The 18,514-nt window shown below is 53.3% G+C and overlaps 1 protein-coding gene across 1 annotated transcript in view; it reads left to right on the forward strand.

Moving 5' to 3' along the window:
• Window positions 1-18,514, forward strand: part of Ttv (exostosin glycosyltransferase 1 ttv) — a 157,228-nt gene that overhangs the window by 101,141 nt on the left and 37,573 nt on the right. Inside the window, exons 2-3 of the mRNA XM_077681185.1 lie at window positions 10,511-10,712; window positions 11,323-11,442. Of these exons, the coding sequence (XP_077537311.1) occupies window positions 10,511-10,712; window positions 11,323-11,442 (322 nt within the window). The remainder of the gene's footprint in view (window positions 1-10,510; window positions 10,713-11,322; window positions 11,443-18,514) is intronic.

Genomic DNA, 18,514 nt, shown 5'->3' on the forward strand with positions numbered 1-18,514 from the left:
CAGTCTGTGCATGATTTGTTGGCCGGTAGGGGATGCCGACAGTCGCGATAGCTGATTGAGCCTGTGGGCCTCTATTAGTTCCTCGGCTGTATTGTAGACGCCCAACTGTTCCAACCTGGCAGTGGAAGTGGTGTGGGGTATTTGTAAGGCTGTCTTATAGACTTTACGAATGAGGCAATTTACCTTGTTCAGTTCGATCGGGGATGGGTTAAGGTATGGTAGCGAGTAGGTAATACGGCTGATTACAAATGTTTGGATTAGTCGGATTCTTTCAGCTTCTTTGAGTCCTTTATTCCGGGCTGCTACACGCCGTAATAGTCCAATTGTTTGGTTCACTTGAGTCGTGAGTTGCGCCATGAAGCGAGTGTTGGCACGATTGCTCTGAATAATTAACCCCAATATCTTTATGCTGGGTACATTCGGTACATCCGTTTCGCCAATACGGATTGTTATGTTTGAGGGTGGCTGGGAGACTCGCTTGGCTGGGAGCACGAGAACTTCTGATTTAGCTGGGGAGCATTCTAAACCTGCCATTCTTGCCTCATCAATGACAATTTGGGCTCCTCTCTGCAGGGTACTTTCTATTTGAGCGTCACTGCCTCTCGACGTCCAAAGGGTTATGTCATCGGCGTACAGGCTATATCGAAGATTTGGGACCTGATCCAGTTTGCGTGGGATATTAAGCATAGCGAGATTAAATAGCAGCGGGGAGAGGACTGCTCCCTGGGGTGTGCCTCTTGAAGGTAATTCAATTACGTCTGACGTGATGTCACCGATTTGGAGTATGGCCGTACGGGATGTGAAGAAACTTCTGACGTAGTTATATGTACGTTGGCCGGGAGCTATGGATTCCAAGCCATTCAGTATGGCCGTATGGGACACTCTATCGAATGCCTTGGTAAGGTCTAGTGTGAGAATGGCTGCCGCGTCCACCTTTGAGGGTGGCGTAATAACATCATGAAATAACTGCAGGTGCACATCTTGAGTAGACAATCCCGCCCGGAAGCCTATCATGGTATGGGGGAGGGCGTCAGTCTGGGCCAGGTACTTGACCAATCGTGCATGGATGACATGCTCCATTACTTTGCCCATACACGAGGTAAGGGAAATTGGACGGAGATGGTCGAGAGAAAGAGGCTTGCCCGGTTTTGGAATAAGAGAAATTTTCGCGTGCTTCCACGATGCGGGTAAGGTACCGTTGGTCCAATAATAGTTGAAATACTGAGTGAGGGTGTAAATTGATAGGTCATCTAAATTGCGAAGCATTTTGTTAGTTATGCCATCCATGCCGGGTGCCGACCCTGGGCGCAGGTGAAGAAGTGCAGCTCGAACCTCCGCTTCTGTTACATCTTTGTCTAATTCTGTGTTTTCTTTTCCCTGATAAGGAGGTAGAGTGACTCTGGTACCATTCGCTATGTAAAGCGTTTTGGTTCGCTCTAGGAGCTGTTGGTTCGTTCCCGGGTAGCTCTGAACTATTTGTGTGAGACGATTTTTTTGCACAGTTTTGGATTTTACAGGGTCCAGCAAGTGTCTGAGTAAGGACCATGTTCGGCGCATACTCAGGTTCCCTTTCATTTGGTCACAGAGTTGTCCCCATTGGGCTTGAGCAAGCTCTGCGGCGTGTGTTTCGATTGCTTGTTCAAGTTCCGCTAGTTTTCGTCTGAGGCGGTGGTTACGTTTATTGCATTTCCATCTGCGCTGTATACTCTTGTATGCAGCCCACATATGGTGCAGGCGGGTGTCTACTATTTCTGCGGGTATCTCGGAGTAAATGTCAAGGTTCGATGTTCTTCCTTGTTGTTGATGATGATCTGCGTTGGTGCCTGATGGTGGCGGCACTTGACGACACGACGACGATGGTTGATGGAGGGTTTTCGAAACTGTATATTTACACAGAAGATATATACAGAGTATTGACAAACTGAAGATAGAGTTAACAAAGTAAGAAGTAAAATGGGGTTCTAGGTCAGCTAAAACTTTGTGCACGCGGCACCCCCGTCAGCGACGGACCCTGACCTTAAAACTACCCAAGTGGTGAGATCCTCCCTAGCCTGACCTGGCTAGCCCGGCAATACGCCGGCCGTGCATAGCACATTAAAACCCGAGGATTCGACCCCGAGACCTCGTGTCTCGTGGTTTTAATGGGTTACTTAGGCCCCACCCCCGATACACGGGCCAATCAGTATCTCCTGGACACCTGATAGGATGGATTAGTAGATCCGGGCCTAAACCACGGTGGGCAACGCCCCCCGTAACCCTCAAACGCTGGTCACTCTCTCCCACCAGAAAAAACAAGGAAGAGATCAGAAAAACGAACCAAGCAAATACAACAAGCACTCAAACATCCGAGGAAACACGTGCAAGCGCCCGGGGCAAGCTTCTACGCACGCCGCCTCCCCTGCCCGTTCCCACGCCCGCACTTTACGCGTATAACGCCTTGTCCAAAGCTGGACCGAGAACACAAACGCGGGGTGACCCGTATCCGTTTCTCTTAACGAACGCAGCGCGCCTCTCGAGGCTCTCCGCCATTGACGGGCGATCCTCGGCAGAAACCATATGGGGCGCGCGGACCCCGCGGCGTCGCATTCCCAACGAAACATCTTCGCATCTCCTTAGTGTGCGCGCGGGCCAACAAAGACCCAACCACGGCCCCAATCGGCCGCCGACAAAGCACGGTTGACAGCCCCTTGCTCCCCGTTATCAGAAGCGCGTCGGGCCACTTTGTTTTACAACCATCCCTCTGGCTAAACGCGCGCGCAGGCGGCCCCCGAAGCGACCGCCACCGCGTCCACGCAAAAGCTCATCGAGCATCCGACCCGCGGTTTCCCACGCTCGTACTGTGCTTTGCGACTCGCCGCTCAAAACAACGCCACAGCACCGCTGAGGCTCAAGACAATTCGTCTCCACGCAGGCGGCATGATCCAAAGGCCGCCTGCTGTTGACAGGCTGGCTGCCAGAAAGCCCTTCAGGCGCCCTTCAGGGAATCGCCGCTTCCCACGCTTTCGACTTTGCAGCGTCGCTGGCGCCTGCAACCCTTACACGCCCGTCACAAGATTCACGTAGGGGCCCACTGGTCACCACGTGAATAACACAAACTAAATGCAGGCGTGCAAAGCGACAATGAAAACACTCGTGTACTGAAAACACGCTCACACGAGCATGCATGCACACAAACCCTTCGAACAAGGACACTCCCAAAATAATAAGAGTTCCAAACGAAGAAAAAAAAATGTCCGGTGTAGCACCATGGTCGCTACACAGCGTACAGTTCGCTGTGCTCCGCTAGCGAAACACAAACACACCCGGTGCCAGTCCGCAACGTCTCGTGTCGCTGTCTTCTTCGGCAGCACGAGCAGTCATTGTTGCGACACAAAGTTCTCGATTACACAGGAGGGTTCCCCCGCCATGCACCCGCATGCGAACACTGCCGCTCCCTTAGGAACACCGCAGAAAAATGGACACCCTTCCGTCCTCGCCTAGAGCTGCCCCTTCGCGCAACTCTACCTCGAGCTCAACCTGGCCACCGAAAAGCCACAACTGACCAAAATAACCCCAGGCCACCCAAAATGAGCGCCTGACATCCGGTGGGTATTTAACCTGCGCCGGAGAAAACTCTCCGCGCCTGTGTATGAAGCTACCCCTGGCTCGACAACGCGAAACCTCGCCTGGAAGGCCCTTGCAAGCGAACAAACGCTTGCCCGCACTGAAGGTGTCGATCTCTCCATTACTGCAAGAACACCTCAGCTCGCTTGCCCGTTCACGCGATCTTACCGGCGTGACACGATGCTCAATTTCAAGCGGCTTGTGCCCTTGCTCCGCCGAGCCCTGTACGCGCCTCTCGTCTGCTTGCTGCAGAACCATGCCCGAGGGGCATTTTGGACATACCCGCGCGTCCTGCTCGACCCTGTCGCTCTGCTTCTCTCGCGGAACCGCGACAGCTGGCTCCTCCCGACACTCCCTGTCGTCGAGATCATCTCGCGGGCGGAGCGCTACCGAAGCACACCGTCTGCCCACCGCGTCGCTCTGCGAGCGGTGATGGCGATAACTACGCTTCGCGGCCTCAGATACGGCGACCGCGCCGTTAGTCTGCCCCTTCTGCTCGATTACCTGGATTACAGCCTCACGGTGGTGTATGTCTACACCCTCGCTTGCGTACTCCTGAGATTGCCCGTGGTCTGGATTTACTGACCGGCCCGAGCCAGCATCGGGCGGCGACACCTGAAGCCGTGGTGCTACTGCACCAACTGCGACGCATTCGCATCCCACCTCTGCCGCTGGGACAGCAACAGCCGCTGCTCCGTTGGCACTCGGCAGGCAATGCTGCGTCGCCTCACCCTTCACTGTTACGGCCTCGTCGGCCGGCCCCGGCTCCTGAGCATTCGCCAACTGACCTGAAGGCTCCGCTCCCGGGATCGCAATCCCGCACCGGCGTGAGACCAGACACTCGCGTGCGGTCTCTCTATACTTTTCGTGGTCTGAATAAACTGACCACCCCGCGGCGGGGTCGGGCGGCGGCTCGTGAACCCCTGCGGCGGCCGCAACGGGTGCGACGCACGCGCGTCCCCCCGCCTCTGACACGGCCGCCTTATCGGTGCTCGGCTGACAATGCGGCGTCGCCTCACACAGCTTTTGTTCAGCCGCTCCCCGCCGCGGCAACTGCCGGGCTCTTTCGCGCTGTTCCATTAGCTCGAGCTCCCGCTCTAATTCCCTAATGTTCTCCCGAACAGCCCTGAGCTCTGCTTCCATCGCTTCGACTGAGCGATTATTGCTCGCCATGATTAGCTATACGAACTAAATCGTAGTTTACACTAATTCATGCCCTGACAAAACGGCAGTGATCGCACACGGGTGAAGGCAAAAGGGACTCACCCCACGACGCGCTGTGACAGACGCCGTCGTCTTCCAGGTGGTCTCTCTTCCCTGCTGCTCCTCACCGCACGATCACGGCGTTCAGTCAGTGTCCGCAGTCACACACCTGATGCGCTGCTTCCCCAGTAGTCGCTCCGACGCCGACGCTATGTCGACGCCTTCGTTGCTCCTGCTGGTCCCCGGCAAGCCGTCAACTCGCCGTCCCGCTGTCTGCACGGGCTTCCAGTAGACGATGTCTTCCCCCGTTGCAGATGCGCCCTTACTTGTTGTTCTTCAGTCGTCGTCCTCCTTGTCGTCGCGCCTCGCAGATCCTTGCCGACTGCGCCAGTAAAGGTTCTAGTAGGTTCGTTGTTCTTCTTGATGTTGTTGAAGATGATGATGATCTGCGTTGGTGCCTGATGGTGGCGGCACTTGACGACACGACGACGATGGTTGATGGAGGGTTTTCGAAACTGTATATTTACACAGAAGATATATACAGAGTATTGACAAACTGAAGATAGAGTTAACAAAGTAAGAAGTAAAATGGGGTTCTAGGTCAGCTAAAACTTTGTGCACGCGGCACCCCCGTCAGCGACGGACCCTGACCTTAAAACTACCCAAGTGGTGAGATCCTCCCTAGCCTGACCTGGCTAGCCCGGCAATACGCCGGCCGTGCATAGCACATTAAAACCCGAGGATTCGACCCCGAGACCTCGTGTCTCGTGGTTTTAATGGGTTACTTAGGCCCCACCCCCGATACACGGGCCAATCAGTATCTCCTGGACACCTGATAGGATGGATTAGTAGATCCGGGCCTAAACCACGGTGGGCAACGCCCCCCGTAACCCTCAAACGCTGGTCACTCTCTCCCACCAGAAAAAACAAGGAAGAGATCAGAAAAACGAACCAAGCAAATACAACAAGCACTCAAACATCCGAGGAAACACGTGCAAGCGCCCGGGGCAAGCTTCTACGCACGCCGCCTCCCCTGCCCGTTCCCACGCCCGCACTTTACGCGTATAACGCCTTGTCCAAAGCTGGACCGAGAACACAAACGCGGGGTGACCCGTATCCGTTTCTCTTAACGAACGCAGCGCGCCTCTCGAGGCTCTCCGCCATTGACGGGCGATCCTCGGCAGAAACCATATGGGGCGCGCGGACCCCGCGGCGTCGCATTCCCAACGAAACATCTTCGCATCTCCTTAGTGTGCGCGCGGGCCAACAAAGACCCAACCACGGCCCCAATCGGCCGCCGACAAAGCACGGTTGACAGCCCCTTGCTCCCCGTTATCAGAAGCGCGTCGGGCCACTTTGTTTTACAACCATCCCTCTGGCTAAACGCGCGCGCAGGCGGCCCCCGAAGCGACCGCCACCGCGTCCACGCAAAAGCTCATCGAGCATCCGACCCGCGGTTTCCCACGCTCGTACTGTGCTTTGCGACTCGCCGCTCAAAACAACGCCACAGCACCGCTGAGGCTCAAGACAATTCGTCTCCACGCAGGCGGCATGATCCAAAGGCCGCCTGCTGTTGACAGGCTGGCTGCCAGAAAGCCCTTCAGGCGCCCTTCAGGGAATCGCCGCTTCCCACGCTTTCGACTTTGCAGCGTCGCTGGCGCCTGCAACCCTTACACTCGGGTTCTAGTGGTTGGTCGTGCTTACGTTTATCCTCTATTAATTGGTCCACCCAGCTCTGTAGTGTATTGGCGTTAATGTCCGGAGGGTCTCGTTGAGTGCGGGTTTGCCTAAATTCATCCCAGTTTGTTAGATGATGCTGTCTCAAGCGCGGTTTGAGGTTTGAGGAAAGAGAGATACTGAGTTGAATGATGTAGTGGTCGCTTCCTAATGAGTGGTCCGTGCAGCTCCACTGTGCCTTTCCTACCCTGCTAGTGAGAGTGAGGTCTGGTGCAGTATCTTTCTGCACGCTGTTACCAATTCGAGTGGGTATGGAGGGGTCTGATTCAACTGTTAACCGGAGGGACTGCACATGTTCCCAGGGAAGACGCCCTTTTCTGGTGTTCCTGTTATAGCCCCATGCATTGTGAGGCGCATTAAAATCACCTACTATTATTAGTGGGCATTGTTGAGCTGTTTGTACGGCCCAGCTAAAGAGATTCTTAAAGGTGTGGGTGTGAGCCCGGGGCCCGCTATAAACATTGAGGACGTATAGTCGAGAGGCAGTGCTCTTTGGGGGGTAAAGAACCACCAGATCATGTGGTATGTCAACGCTGTCGAACTGAAACCTGTCTGCCGGGATGTTTCTTTGGACCAGGGTAGCCGTGTATGGGTTATTTGAAGTTTGGAACGATTGATATCCGAGAAGTTTAACGTTAGGGCCTGCCTCCTGTAGTGCAATTACCGAGGGAGCTTCCGCTTCTGTCGTTAGCAGCATTTGTAGGTTGGAACGTTTCCTGCCGAAACCGCGGCAATTCCACTGCCAGACTTTGAGGGTTTCACTGTGCTTGGCCAATCGCCTGATCATACATTGGTTGCGGGATTACTTGAGTAGCTACAGGGGCGTTGAAAGTGGTTGTCATTCCCTGAAAGTAATTTTGCATTGCGGTTCGCATAGCTTCGATTGTAGCCTGCATGGCAACCTGATTGCTCATGAGGGTTTGATGGAGGTTAATGTACTCCTCTTTTTGCTCGGAGAGAGCCTGCCTACACGTATTTTCGAAGGAGGCTAGGCGTTCCTCCATGTTCGAAGATTCTTTTGGGGCGACAGGAGCGTCAGATGTTGCCCTCCGTTTTGGCGGCGGTGGCGTGGAGTTCTCAGATACATCTACCTGAGGGGAGGTTGCCTGTTTTAGTAGGAGGTTCTCACGTTTAAGTGCAGCATTTCCTTGCCGCAATAAGTTGATCTCGGCGCGAATTGATTGCAACTCTTTTAGGATGTCTGTTTGGGGGGTTGCGAATGGGGGGGAAAGAGAGGAACATTGTAGCGAGCTGCTGGGAGGTGCGCGTGGGCAGCTCACCTGTGTTTTCCGGCTGTCTTGAGGAGGCCCTTGCTGCTGGGACTCTTTCGAATGGTTTCGTTTGCCTGCGGAAGGCCCCTTGGGGTCACGGTGTGCGGCGTTTGGAAGGGCTGGGAAGGGGTCCTTGTTGGGATCTTGAGCTTGGGACGCAGCTTGTGCGTAGGTGACTGGCTTACGGCGCGGTTGATATCGCTTAGGGCAGTCCACAGCCCCTGTTGGGTGCGGTCCGGCGCACACGATGCACTTCGGCACACACGAATGATTTTCGGTCGCGTTTACAGTCCCACATACAGGGCAGCGAGGAGACGCTTGGGCGTTGGGGCACACATCGCGACGGTGTCCTGGCTGCCAGCACGCTGCGCACGCCTCAGACTTTCTGCGGAACGGCTTGCAGCGATAGGTCGCTGCAGGGTAGCGCAGCCAGTAGGGGACTTTGGTACCGTCGAATAGTATCTGAGCGATGTTGGAGTTATTGAGACGCCTAGCGTCCAGTATCTTCAGGCCGGGGTTGTACTGGCAGACGCTGTTGAGGACCTGCTCCGGGGTGTCGTCATCCGGTATATTGAATATTACTCCCATCACTGTGTTCGCTGGTGCGGCAACGTGCGCAGCAATCTCGTACTGCTTCCCCTTCAGCGTGAGAGAAGTTATGCTTGCGTATTTCATAGCACGTTCTTCGGTTGGAGTGCTTATGATTATAAAGTTGGATACCTGCTGTATGCGGACTTGGTCTTCATTGTTAGGGCCCAGTCCTGCCTGTGTTTGAATTATGTCCGCTAGCGTAGCTAGAGCGACCGATGTAAGTGCCAGGCCGCCACGCGGACGCAGGATTATTTTGATGTCAGTAGCGGGAAGAGGTTCCGCCGGAGGCTGGCGCCGAGCCTGGCGTTTCTTGCCGTTTCGCAGAGAGCGCGATGGGCCTTGCTGTGCACTTGCCTGCATGACACTCTGCTCAGCAGTCTGGTGGGCTTGTTGTTTCCGGCGTACTGCTATCCAGCCAGGCTGGGTTAGGTCCGCCGGGTCGATGTCTTCACCGTCGACGATATTTTCCATAGTACTGGCGCAGAAGCTGTGGCGATCAGCAGCTGGCCCGCCGGCGTGCGGTGGCGAGTGCATCGGTGGCGCGCCAGACCTGGTTAGGCCTAGCTACTGGGCGGACGTGGCAGAGTCTTCAGCCGTTGTTATTTGGCTGCTGGGTGCTCCGACGGCCTTGTAGCTGGTACCCAGATGAACCGGAAGCCTTGCTGGTTTGCCGGGTGCAATCCACGATGTCGTGGATATTGATAATCCAGTTTTATGGCCAAAAGTACTGGGAGCCGTTGTGGAATGCGTGTGCATGCTCGGGCCCCCTAGCGGCCTTTTTCCTTCCCTTTTAAAGCCGTCTTTGGAATAGGTCTTAGACATTTTACCAGGCAGTCGTCGAGTCTGCCGTATAACGCTACACCAAAGCTTTTTCTTCAGTGGTCCTTGAAAAATCAGTAACAAGTTACGCCTAACACAATGGGCATTTTGACAGTTTAAAACCCAAGCCGTGTGAGCTTATGTATCTTAACGGGCGTAGCTTTTTTAAAAAGTGCGTTTTTTCTGATCGGAATGGTGACCCGCCATTGCGCAGTGTATGTGAGCTATTGCCTCCGCGATGAGCTCTTCTCTGATAGAGTTATGAGTGTCTATAGACTGTCACCATTATTCTTACCTAATCTTTACATAGATTAATCTTTACATAGATTAGCCATAGTTGCATTGTTGGATCATTTTTCTTGCCTTGTGACCGCTTTCGTGTTTTTTACACACCGCTGACGGGTTTCACGTTGAATTAGGATTGAAAAAATGCACTGGCGTAGGCGAAGATGCTGTATCACATCACAATGAATAGATAACTACTTTTCAAAATTCGAAATAGCGCTCTGCTATCGTGGAGACACTGCAGACACCCATCAGCATATTGACGGGGGTGGTACTATAAACTCTTCTTCAAAAGAAGAAAGGGCAGTAGCATCCTCTGTGTCAACGAAATGTACTGTGACAAAAGGGACTGCGATATACAAGCAGGACGCAGTTGGATGCAGCGACAAAGACGAGAAAATCTACCTCGTGAAGTGCGAACTGTAGTAAATATTTGGCTTTATAACCGTTGTTTAATATGACGTAAATGTTTTTTTTTTCTTTTTCTGAGCCACATTTTTCTAAATACTGGGCGAGTACCCGGGGTGGGATTGTTCAGGAGCGTTTGGCATTGAGGGGGGGGAAATATATAATTTCTTGTTCGCGTACACGTTTGGTGCGAGCCATACGATCGGAATAACATACGAATAAAGCCGCCGTTCTTGAGAGAAAGACGGTTAAAATGCGAAGCTTTCTCCTATGCAACCTGACTAAAAGTCCAATTCCGAAATCTAAACTAGTTCTACCGTGTCGGAACGGCCCAGTCGGATAGCCGTAGGCTTCACAACGAGAAGGAACCGGGTTCTATTCCGACCGCGGGGAGTGTTTCTTTTCTTCTTCTTTGGACGCTTGATGTGCTTTCTCTTATCATCCTCATCATCGTTTTGTGAAACCTGTTGTGTGAAGTTGGCTTTCCTGCAGAGCGTTTCCTATTTTCGGCTCCATCGGGGAGGCATGGAAAAATTCGCTTTAATAACGCAACACACGGACGGTCGGAACAATGTGCTGTCTGTCCCCCGCAGGTACGACTACGGCTCGCTGATGGAGAACGCCACGTGGTGCATGGTGCCGCGGGGCCGCCGCCTGGGCTCGTTCCGCTTCCTGGAGGCCCTGCAGGCGGGCTGCGTGCCCGTGGTGCTGGCCAACGGCTGGGAGCTGCCCTTCGCCGAGGTGCTGCGCTGGCACGGGGCCGCCCTGCGCGCCGACGAGAGACTGCTGCTGCAGGTACGCAGTGGTAGTCTCCTCTTGCGGGAGGACGGGAGGGGGGAGGGATAGTTTTGCCTGATTCTTTCTATATGCTAGTCAAGGCCTATAGAGTACCGTGCCTATACCTCACTTTGAGCCGTTCCTTATACAGACGGACTGAGGGGTAACATTAACTGCGAGGGATTTGGCGCCAGGCCGTACGGGGGAAAGGGGGGTTAATTCGGTGAACGCAGACAGTGGGCTACCCCTCGTGGAGGCTTTACGTACAAACTTCAATAGGGATGCCGAAGTATCTGTTGTGCGGCTTGTTGGGCGTGTCCACTCCTCATAGGAACTAGCCCAGGAGGGCCGATGGGCTGCACGATGGCCTCGGAGGCCCACGCAGTTTCACACCTGCAGGGGACGAATGACCTGTGCATGCCTAACGGCGTACAGGTGACGGTTGTTGTAGTGACGTTTGTTTAAGGGGCGGGTAGCAGTACGAGAGGGGGGTAACACGCGACCAATAGCCGGCGTCCCCCTCGCCGTTGTTAGATGGAGGGGGGGGGGGGGGGTCGCACAGAAGTGCTCGCCCCCAGAGCAGTCAATACACTCATCCAACCATCATCATTCCTTGGCGCGGCTGCAGGTGCCGGACACTCTTCGCTCGATGCCCCGTCGCCTGGTGCACGCCATGCGGCAGCGCAGCCAGCTGCTGTGGGAGACGTACTTCTCGTCCGTCGACAAGATCGTGCTCACCGCGCTGCAGGTGAGGCGCACCCTCTCTTCCCGTCTTCTTACCGTCTTGTCTGCTCCGCCGGTGCCTTTTTTTCCGTTGCCACATTACCGGCAGACTCGCAACTAACACAAGGCGCGTTGTAAAGTTGTCGGTATGCGCACCTCTCGGGCTTCTTCAGCACCTTCTGCCGATTGCGAATAAATGGTGGTGGACACGTGGCGAAGCTGGAGACGTGATACGGGCAGCTTAACTCTACAAACGAAGTGCAGTTACGTAAACAAGCTCGGATTTACTGTCGGTGTGTGCATTAAAAAATAAATAAATCCCGGGCCTTCTGCACTAACGTGAAACCTGGGGAAGGGCGAAGTATGCAGTGTATAGGTGTATTTTTTGGCGCGTTGGCGTTTTTGCCAACGGAGATGAAACTGTTGAGGGGGTAGAGATACACAGCTTTGCTGTAAAAGTCTCTTGTCTTTGAAGCACGAAGCGTTCGAGCGCGAGGCGTAAACGAGTGTTTCGGTGTTCTTTTAGAACGCGTTACCAAGCGTTCCGGCGCGAGGCGTAAATGAGTGTCCCGTCGTTTTTTTTTAGTACGCGTTACGTTTCAGCGCGAGGCGTAAACGAGTTTCTTGGTATTTTAGTACCGTGACTACATGAGACGACGATTACGACGACGATGACAGGAGACGCCAACAGCCGCAGCCCCTAATACATCATCCCAATAGATATTTGGGCAGAAGATTCCGCGAATAAGCGACGAAATTTAGTTTGATTATTCAGTGAACAAGTTAGGTGCGATAGCTGCAGCGATGATATTCGTATCCTTTGCAGCCTGGGATTTTAAGTGCGAATGCACTTCTTAAGCGAGCCTGAATCGTCCGCCGCCGTCCGCATAGCAACAGCTGCGGGTGCGCGCGCTCCTCGTCTTCCTTAGCAACGGGGGGGAGATGGGCGCGCGCTGCCTGGCCGCTGACATGGCACATACCCACGTGGGGGATTGGCCAGGAATAAGTGCGAATGCACTTCTTAAGCGAGCCTGAATCGTCCGCCGCCGTAGTCCGCATAGCAACAGCTGCGGGTGCGCGCGCTCCCCGTCTTCCTTAGCAACGGGGGGAGATGGGTGCGCGCTGCCTGGCCGCTGACATGGCACATACCCACGTGGGGGATTGGCCAGGAATCGGGCGTGAGAAGGGCTAATGCACCCGCTTAAAGGAGTACTGACACGAAATTTCAAAGCTGAGATCCGCTCTAGCAATCAAGTACAACGACAACACAAATAGGTGTCTGTGAATAAATGCATCTTTCTTTCTTTGTAGTTGTGTGTGTGTGTGTGATCTCTCTTTCGCGAACATTACCGAACCGCGCAAATTCAACTCGTGCATTCGCACTTTCACATTCTTCCCCTCGGGGAAATGCGGGGAATTTTTACTGTAGTGGACTGGTATCAGCGACTGATTCCTATTTCGTTCCTCCGCAGCTTCCGCACTATTGTAGGGAGAACGCTGCCCGCAGGAAGCATGGCTTACGGTGCACTGAAAGCGCTTTGTGCACCCAGTTGCTGCATAGCGCCGCGTTCATTTTAGTGTTACTGAGCGTCTCGTATACCTTCGGGCTGTACAAAGTTTCGGTAAGCCTAGCCGTGGCGTACCCTCGCTCGCAGTTTGGCAAAGAAAAGAAAAAAAAAAAGATATGAGAGTAATGATGAGCCACAAATGTCGCGAAGTGTGCACGAGTTCAGCGATAGCTTTCTACCAACATATAGATGTTTGTGCAACGCCAGTGGCTTCTTTCTATACGGGGTGGTAATGGCAGCGCGTCTAAATTACTCCAACGTCGTTAGTACTGCCTTCTAATCACTGATATCACCGTGATGTGCACGTTCAGGATATGCGGCGTCTAGAAAGTAGTTTACGCCCCAAGACCAAGAGGGCTCACCGAGTTGTGATCGCCCTTGATGTGAACAACGCAATCTGGCCATCTTCCCCCTCTCGCACTCGCTCTTCTCGTTTCTCGCGGATGGACGGCGACAATGAAGCGAGCTCTGGCAGCCGCCGTTAGACGGACAGCCAGCTCTTGCTGTAATCCGCGCAGAGTGACGCGCCTCTCGTGCTCGGTGCACGTCGTCGCCGCGTTCTGCCCAAACGAGCCGATTAAGGGAGCGCCGCTTCATTCGCCAAATTGGCTCGCAAGCGGCCATCGACTCCCCGGGCACGTTCCCCCCTCGGCCGAGTAGAGTGGGACAAACCACTGGCGAAGGAGGAGGGACAGGCCTCCGCGTCCGCCGGCAGTTTGACACGCGCCTCCGACATTAGAGTCTTTCTCTTCTGCTGGCGACCAACGTGACGCCCCTTTGTTTATCTCGCCTTGTTTTCGGTTTCGCCGCCCTGCGAGATCCCGTGAAGGGGGCGAGCTAGAGCGGCTTGGTCCCTCCGACTCGAAGGGAACGGACGAGTAAAAAGCGGCAGGCACGTGAGCGGGGGACATGAGCGGAGAGGGACGCGCATTCGCACTCTGGAAACCGGTCCGGCGGCGGCCGCCAGGAGCACGCATGAAGGCTACAGGACCGGTTTGGGAGAGGGGGAAAACGCGCGCGGGAAAAACGTTGCGCGGGAACGCGTCGCTATCCGCACATGTGTCCCCCGTTTCCAACGCTGCGCGGCAGAATATCTAGCGGATTGGACGCGCGCAGGAGTGGGTGGCCGCTCCGGGTTCTTCTGGCCGCCAAACCGGTTCCCGAAGCGGGAGACGCGCGCGCAGACGCGTCCTTTATCGCTGATGTGTTTCGCCCGTAAAAGCGCGATGCGATTTCGTCTCCATGGCTGCGCCGTTTCGTGTTCCGTTTTGGGCAACATGTTCTTGGAACCCCTGGTAGGGGGACGGAGAGATCAGGCAAGCGACGGTGTGTGCCCGGTGCTTTCCAAACGCGCGCACCCTGGTGATATTTATGTTGGCGGCGCAACCATCTCTTGTGTCTCCTGCCGAAATGACAGGCTTGGGTGAACGGAGGGGAATAGTTTGGCAGGCCACGACGGGACTCGTGTGGAAGATGCCTGCGTGAGAAGTGGAGGTAGGCAGGAGCAACGCTTGGGGACGAACGTAACGGCAACTATCAAGTGCGTTCCTGCATCTGAAGACTGCGTCGATGTTGATGGTTAATTAGGACGAACAGAAGCGCTCTTGTCGCGTTTCCGGTACTGCAGCGCAGTGCCGCATAACGTTCGTCGAACGCACCCAGATTTTTGGCCTTCATTCTCGCCTTCTGACGCGAGCGATATGTGATGTCCGCTTGACTTCGCGTGGTTGACTTCGCGTGACGAGGGCACGCTGGATCCATATGTAGCCATATATAATTTTATGTAAACATATAATGGCTTACCCATATATGGCCTCTCCCATATATGGCCACATCAGGAATTGGGAATATAGGGTTATGCATGGCACCCATCCATATATGGCACAGCCATATATGGCTACATATGCCCAATGTCTGATGTGACCATATATGGCAATTTTTATATAAATCCATATATGGCATTTTCAGGTAAGGGCAGCTGTTAACGGAAATGCTGCAGCGAAGCCATTTTCCAGGTTTATTCACGGACGCGGCTGATTGTGTAAGAAAGAGAGCACTTAGCTTCAGAGCGGGTATAGCGCAGCTAAGCATCATTTTGGGCCGCCGCTAATTGGGGCCATTGCCATTGCGACCGCTGGTAAGCGACCTGCACGCCCACCGTCGCATGTAATTGCGGAGATGTCGGCGCAACACTTTTCAATCAGTAATGCGAACGGCCGATAGAAGGGGTCCCTATATTGATTTCTTCGATTCGATGAACGATTTGTGAACGTCCAAAGAAAGGAACGGGCTGCTCGACGCGCATCGATTTTCCTTTCCCCACTTTCTCTCTCTCTCTCTATATGACGTGCGCAGCTGCCGACGTAGGCAATTTCTTTCGAGACTCCGCATCAAGTTTCACAATTTCCCAATACCATATTTCCCTCCTCAGAACATATTAGGAGGGTAGTTTTTTTTTAAGTCGATGCCGGCGCAGATGGCGCTGGGGTACTACCAGGGTTGTTTAATAAGTACGAAGAAATGCACGTTAAGTACCTTTTTTGCAAACGCGGCCAAACACCTTGTTCGCGGAGCTTTCATTTTAATGCGTAGCATTCAAGTTTGGTGAGCTCGCCCACAGCCAGGACCTTGTAACGCCCCGTATTTCCACAAAAATGCAGATTTGGTGGAAGTAACGCCTGTAATCGTTATAATAGCGTAAATGGAGGAGATTGGTCGGACAGAATTAGAAAAAAAAGACCAAAAATAAGAAAATAGAAAAATAGCATTTTCACAGAAATGGTCTGACAAAATAAAAAGAAATATGCATCTATTCGTCATCCCAGACGATGGTATTCCACGCTGAAATTGCAGGATCTCGTCGGTCTTTCAGTCGACTACCTCGACGAATGAAAGCCCAGAATATGCCGCTCTTCAAACGAGGGAAAGAACCAAGGGTATTTTCCCACCCAGTGATGGGAAAAAAACAACTTTACGAGAAGCGCATGCCATTATTAATCCGCGGCGGACATTTGCTGTTATGTCGTTGTTGCCTTTTCGCTGTTTTCGCCCCCTTCATGATGGTGGTGCACAGTGTTGCCAGAATAGCTTACTGCTCCTCCGCTAGCGGTCGGGCCATTTTGCAAAGGGTCTATTTGACGGCGACTTTTCCTTCTGATGACCTGGCTACCCTGCTGGGGAGTCGCCGCTGTTGAATATGTTTTCGTTAAAATCTCGATTATTTGTTTCAAGTTGGCGATAAAATTGCTGTTATGTTATCGGGATAAAAAAGCCTTTTTAATGAACCGAACATGTATTTTGCTTTCATAGCTCGTTTAGGTCTGCTTACGTGCTTTGAAGGCGAAAGCTTAGCGACTCCTATGAGACGGTGTTTATCAGAGTACTTCGTCGCGTATGTGTTCCTTTCTTCGGTTTCATTTCTTCGTATTTTGGTCGTATTACTTCGCCACGTGGACTGGCTGCACTTCACGCGACAGCTTCCGCGGAATCGGCGTTTTCCGTGGTTGGCGTACACCCGTTCTACTCACGTGCCGTAACGTCCGCCGGTCGCTTGGTGCGCACCACATGCAGGCCAACTCTTGTTCTGCCGTTAATTAGCAGCGCGCGCTACGTTAGCGCGGTGATGATTCACACGGCTCCTACTGTGGATATCTGCGCTCAATTCTCAAGTGGAGTGATGCGTGTTTTTAATAGCGGAGCTGTTGTAAGTAGAGCCTTGTCGCTAGTCTACTGACGGTCGTGCGTCACGCAGCGGTGGGAGCAGGATCCCATACCCGCCGGCGGCCTCGCAGAAACCGGTTCCCAGGCCCGCCGATAGAGGGCTCAGTGGTCTCGCAGGGGCTAGAGTTCCTGTATATGCTCCCTACGGGAGCAGAGTTGCGCATAGGTCCGCCATCTTGACCGCCGAGCATCCAAAGCAGCGTTGGAAAGCCAACCGTCGGGCTTGAAGGAGTCGTGCGCACCGCGCGAGGGGAGCGTGAGCGCGCCCCGACGTCGCTGCTTTTTTTTTTTTTTTTTTTTGTAACGCGCGCTTTGCTTTATTATTAGGGGTGTTTTCCTATAACGCATATCCTAATATCGGGATGATATGGCTGTGCAAAATGTTCCGAAATGTCCCTCCAGGTCTTAACAAACAAATATGTGTTACTATAAATTTAACGGAGACGTGACTCGTTTTGCTCAATAAACCTCCATACTGGTTAGATGCCTGGTATAGAATCAGCACGCGCGTATATACACACTGGGTTATTTGGAACTCAACCTACAGTTTTTGCAGTTTATAGTGCATGCCGGCAAACTTTCATGCCTTGACAACGTAAAGTGATGTGACCAGGCGTCTAACCAAAACGAGTCACGTCTTCGTTAAATTTATAGTAACACATATATGTTTGTTAAGACCTGGAGGGATATTTCGGAACATTTTGCACAGCCATGCGATATTCGGATATGCGTTATAGGAAAACGGCACTCAAGAGGAGGACGAGGAGTAAGGGGAGGAGGGGAAAACTTTGTTTAACAATTAAATCGATCTGGTTAGCCTGGGGAGGGGCGAAGCATGCAGTGTATAAGGGTATTCAAAAATTGCAGGTCTCTCTCTTGCCACACGGCGTGTTTCAACCCTTCCAGGCGCGAAGAACAAATCCTATTCTACTCGGGATGGCGTTCTATGATTTGAAGAAAATTACTGTTACTCTCTTGTCCTGGACTGAGGACCCGGCCCACTAACCAGATCGATTTAATTGTTAAACAAAGTTTTCCCCTCCTCCCCTTACTCCTCCTCCTCCTCTTGAGTGCAGTTTTCCTATAACGCATATCCGAATATCGGGAAGATATGGCTGTGCAAAATAGAGCTAGGCGTCAGCTTCTCATGTAAGCATTCGAACAAAAGGAACAGTCAGCTGCTAATAACCGACAACAGCGAAAATGGAAGACCAAAACAAATTCTAGGCCTTCAGGGCTGTCGGCTTGACCGCGTACTGAAGTTGTGCAAAAAAGTTACTCTTCATGTACTACCGTGTTGCGGCTTGTCGCTCTCGCGCTGCGAACTACGATGCGGCATGGCAGCGGCGCAAATGTACGAAAGACGCCGACAGCAGAGGGCAGCAGCGGCGTTGCAGCCGCATCGCCGGCTTCGCTGCGGTGCGTGGATGCTTTTTGTGCACGTGACGGCGATCAGCGAATAGGGTCGTGAGCGGCGAATGGAAATCAAAGGCGCAACTCTGCTCCCGTAGGCAGCATATACAGGAACTCTAGCAGGGGCGGGTTTCTCCCTTCCGCCGATGACGTGTAGCTGCGGGTTCCTTTACCCAAATCGTAGAGTTTGCGCGGCGACAGCGCTGCCGTTCTTGGGCGAGCGTCTGTCGACGTTCGAGCCGACGCAAGAGAACCACAGCTCCGCTGCTTCAGCAGATTTCGCACGCGGTGGAAAGGGGTTTAATTTGTGCTTGCTCTTTGGGGCGGCGGCCATTTTCTGTGCCAACAATAAACTGCAAAGACAACACCGGTTCTTAGCACAATGGGGTACTTAAG

The sequence above is a fragment of the Haemaphysalis longicornis genome, unplaced genomic scaffold, assembly GCF_048455015.1.
Source record: "Haemaphysalis longicornis isolate Haplotype H1 unplaced genomic scaffold, Haemaphysalis longicornis Haplotype H1 scaffold_8, whole genome shotgun sequence".
NCBI lineage: Eukaryota > Metazoa > Arthropoda > Arachnida > Ixodida > Ixodidae > Haemaphysalis > Haemaphysalis longicornis.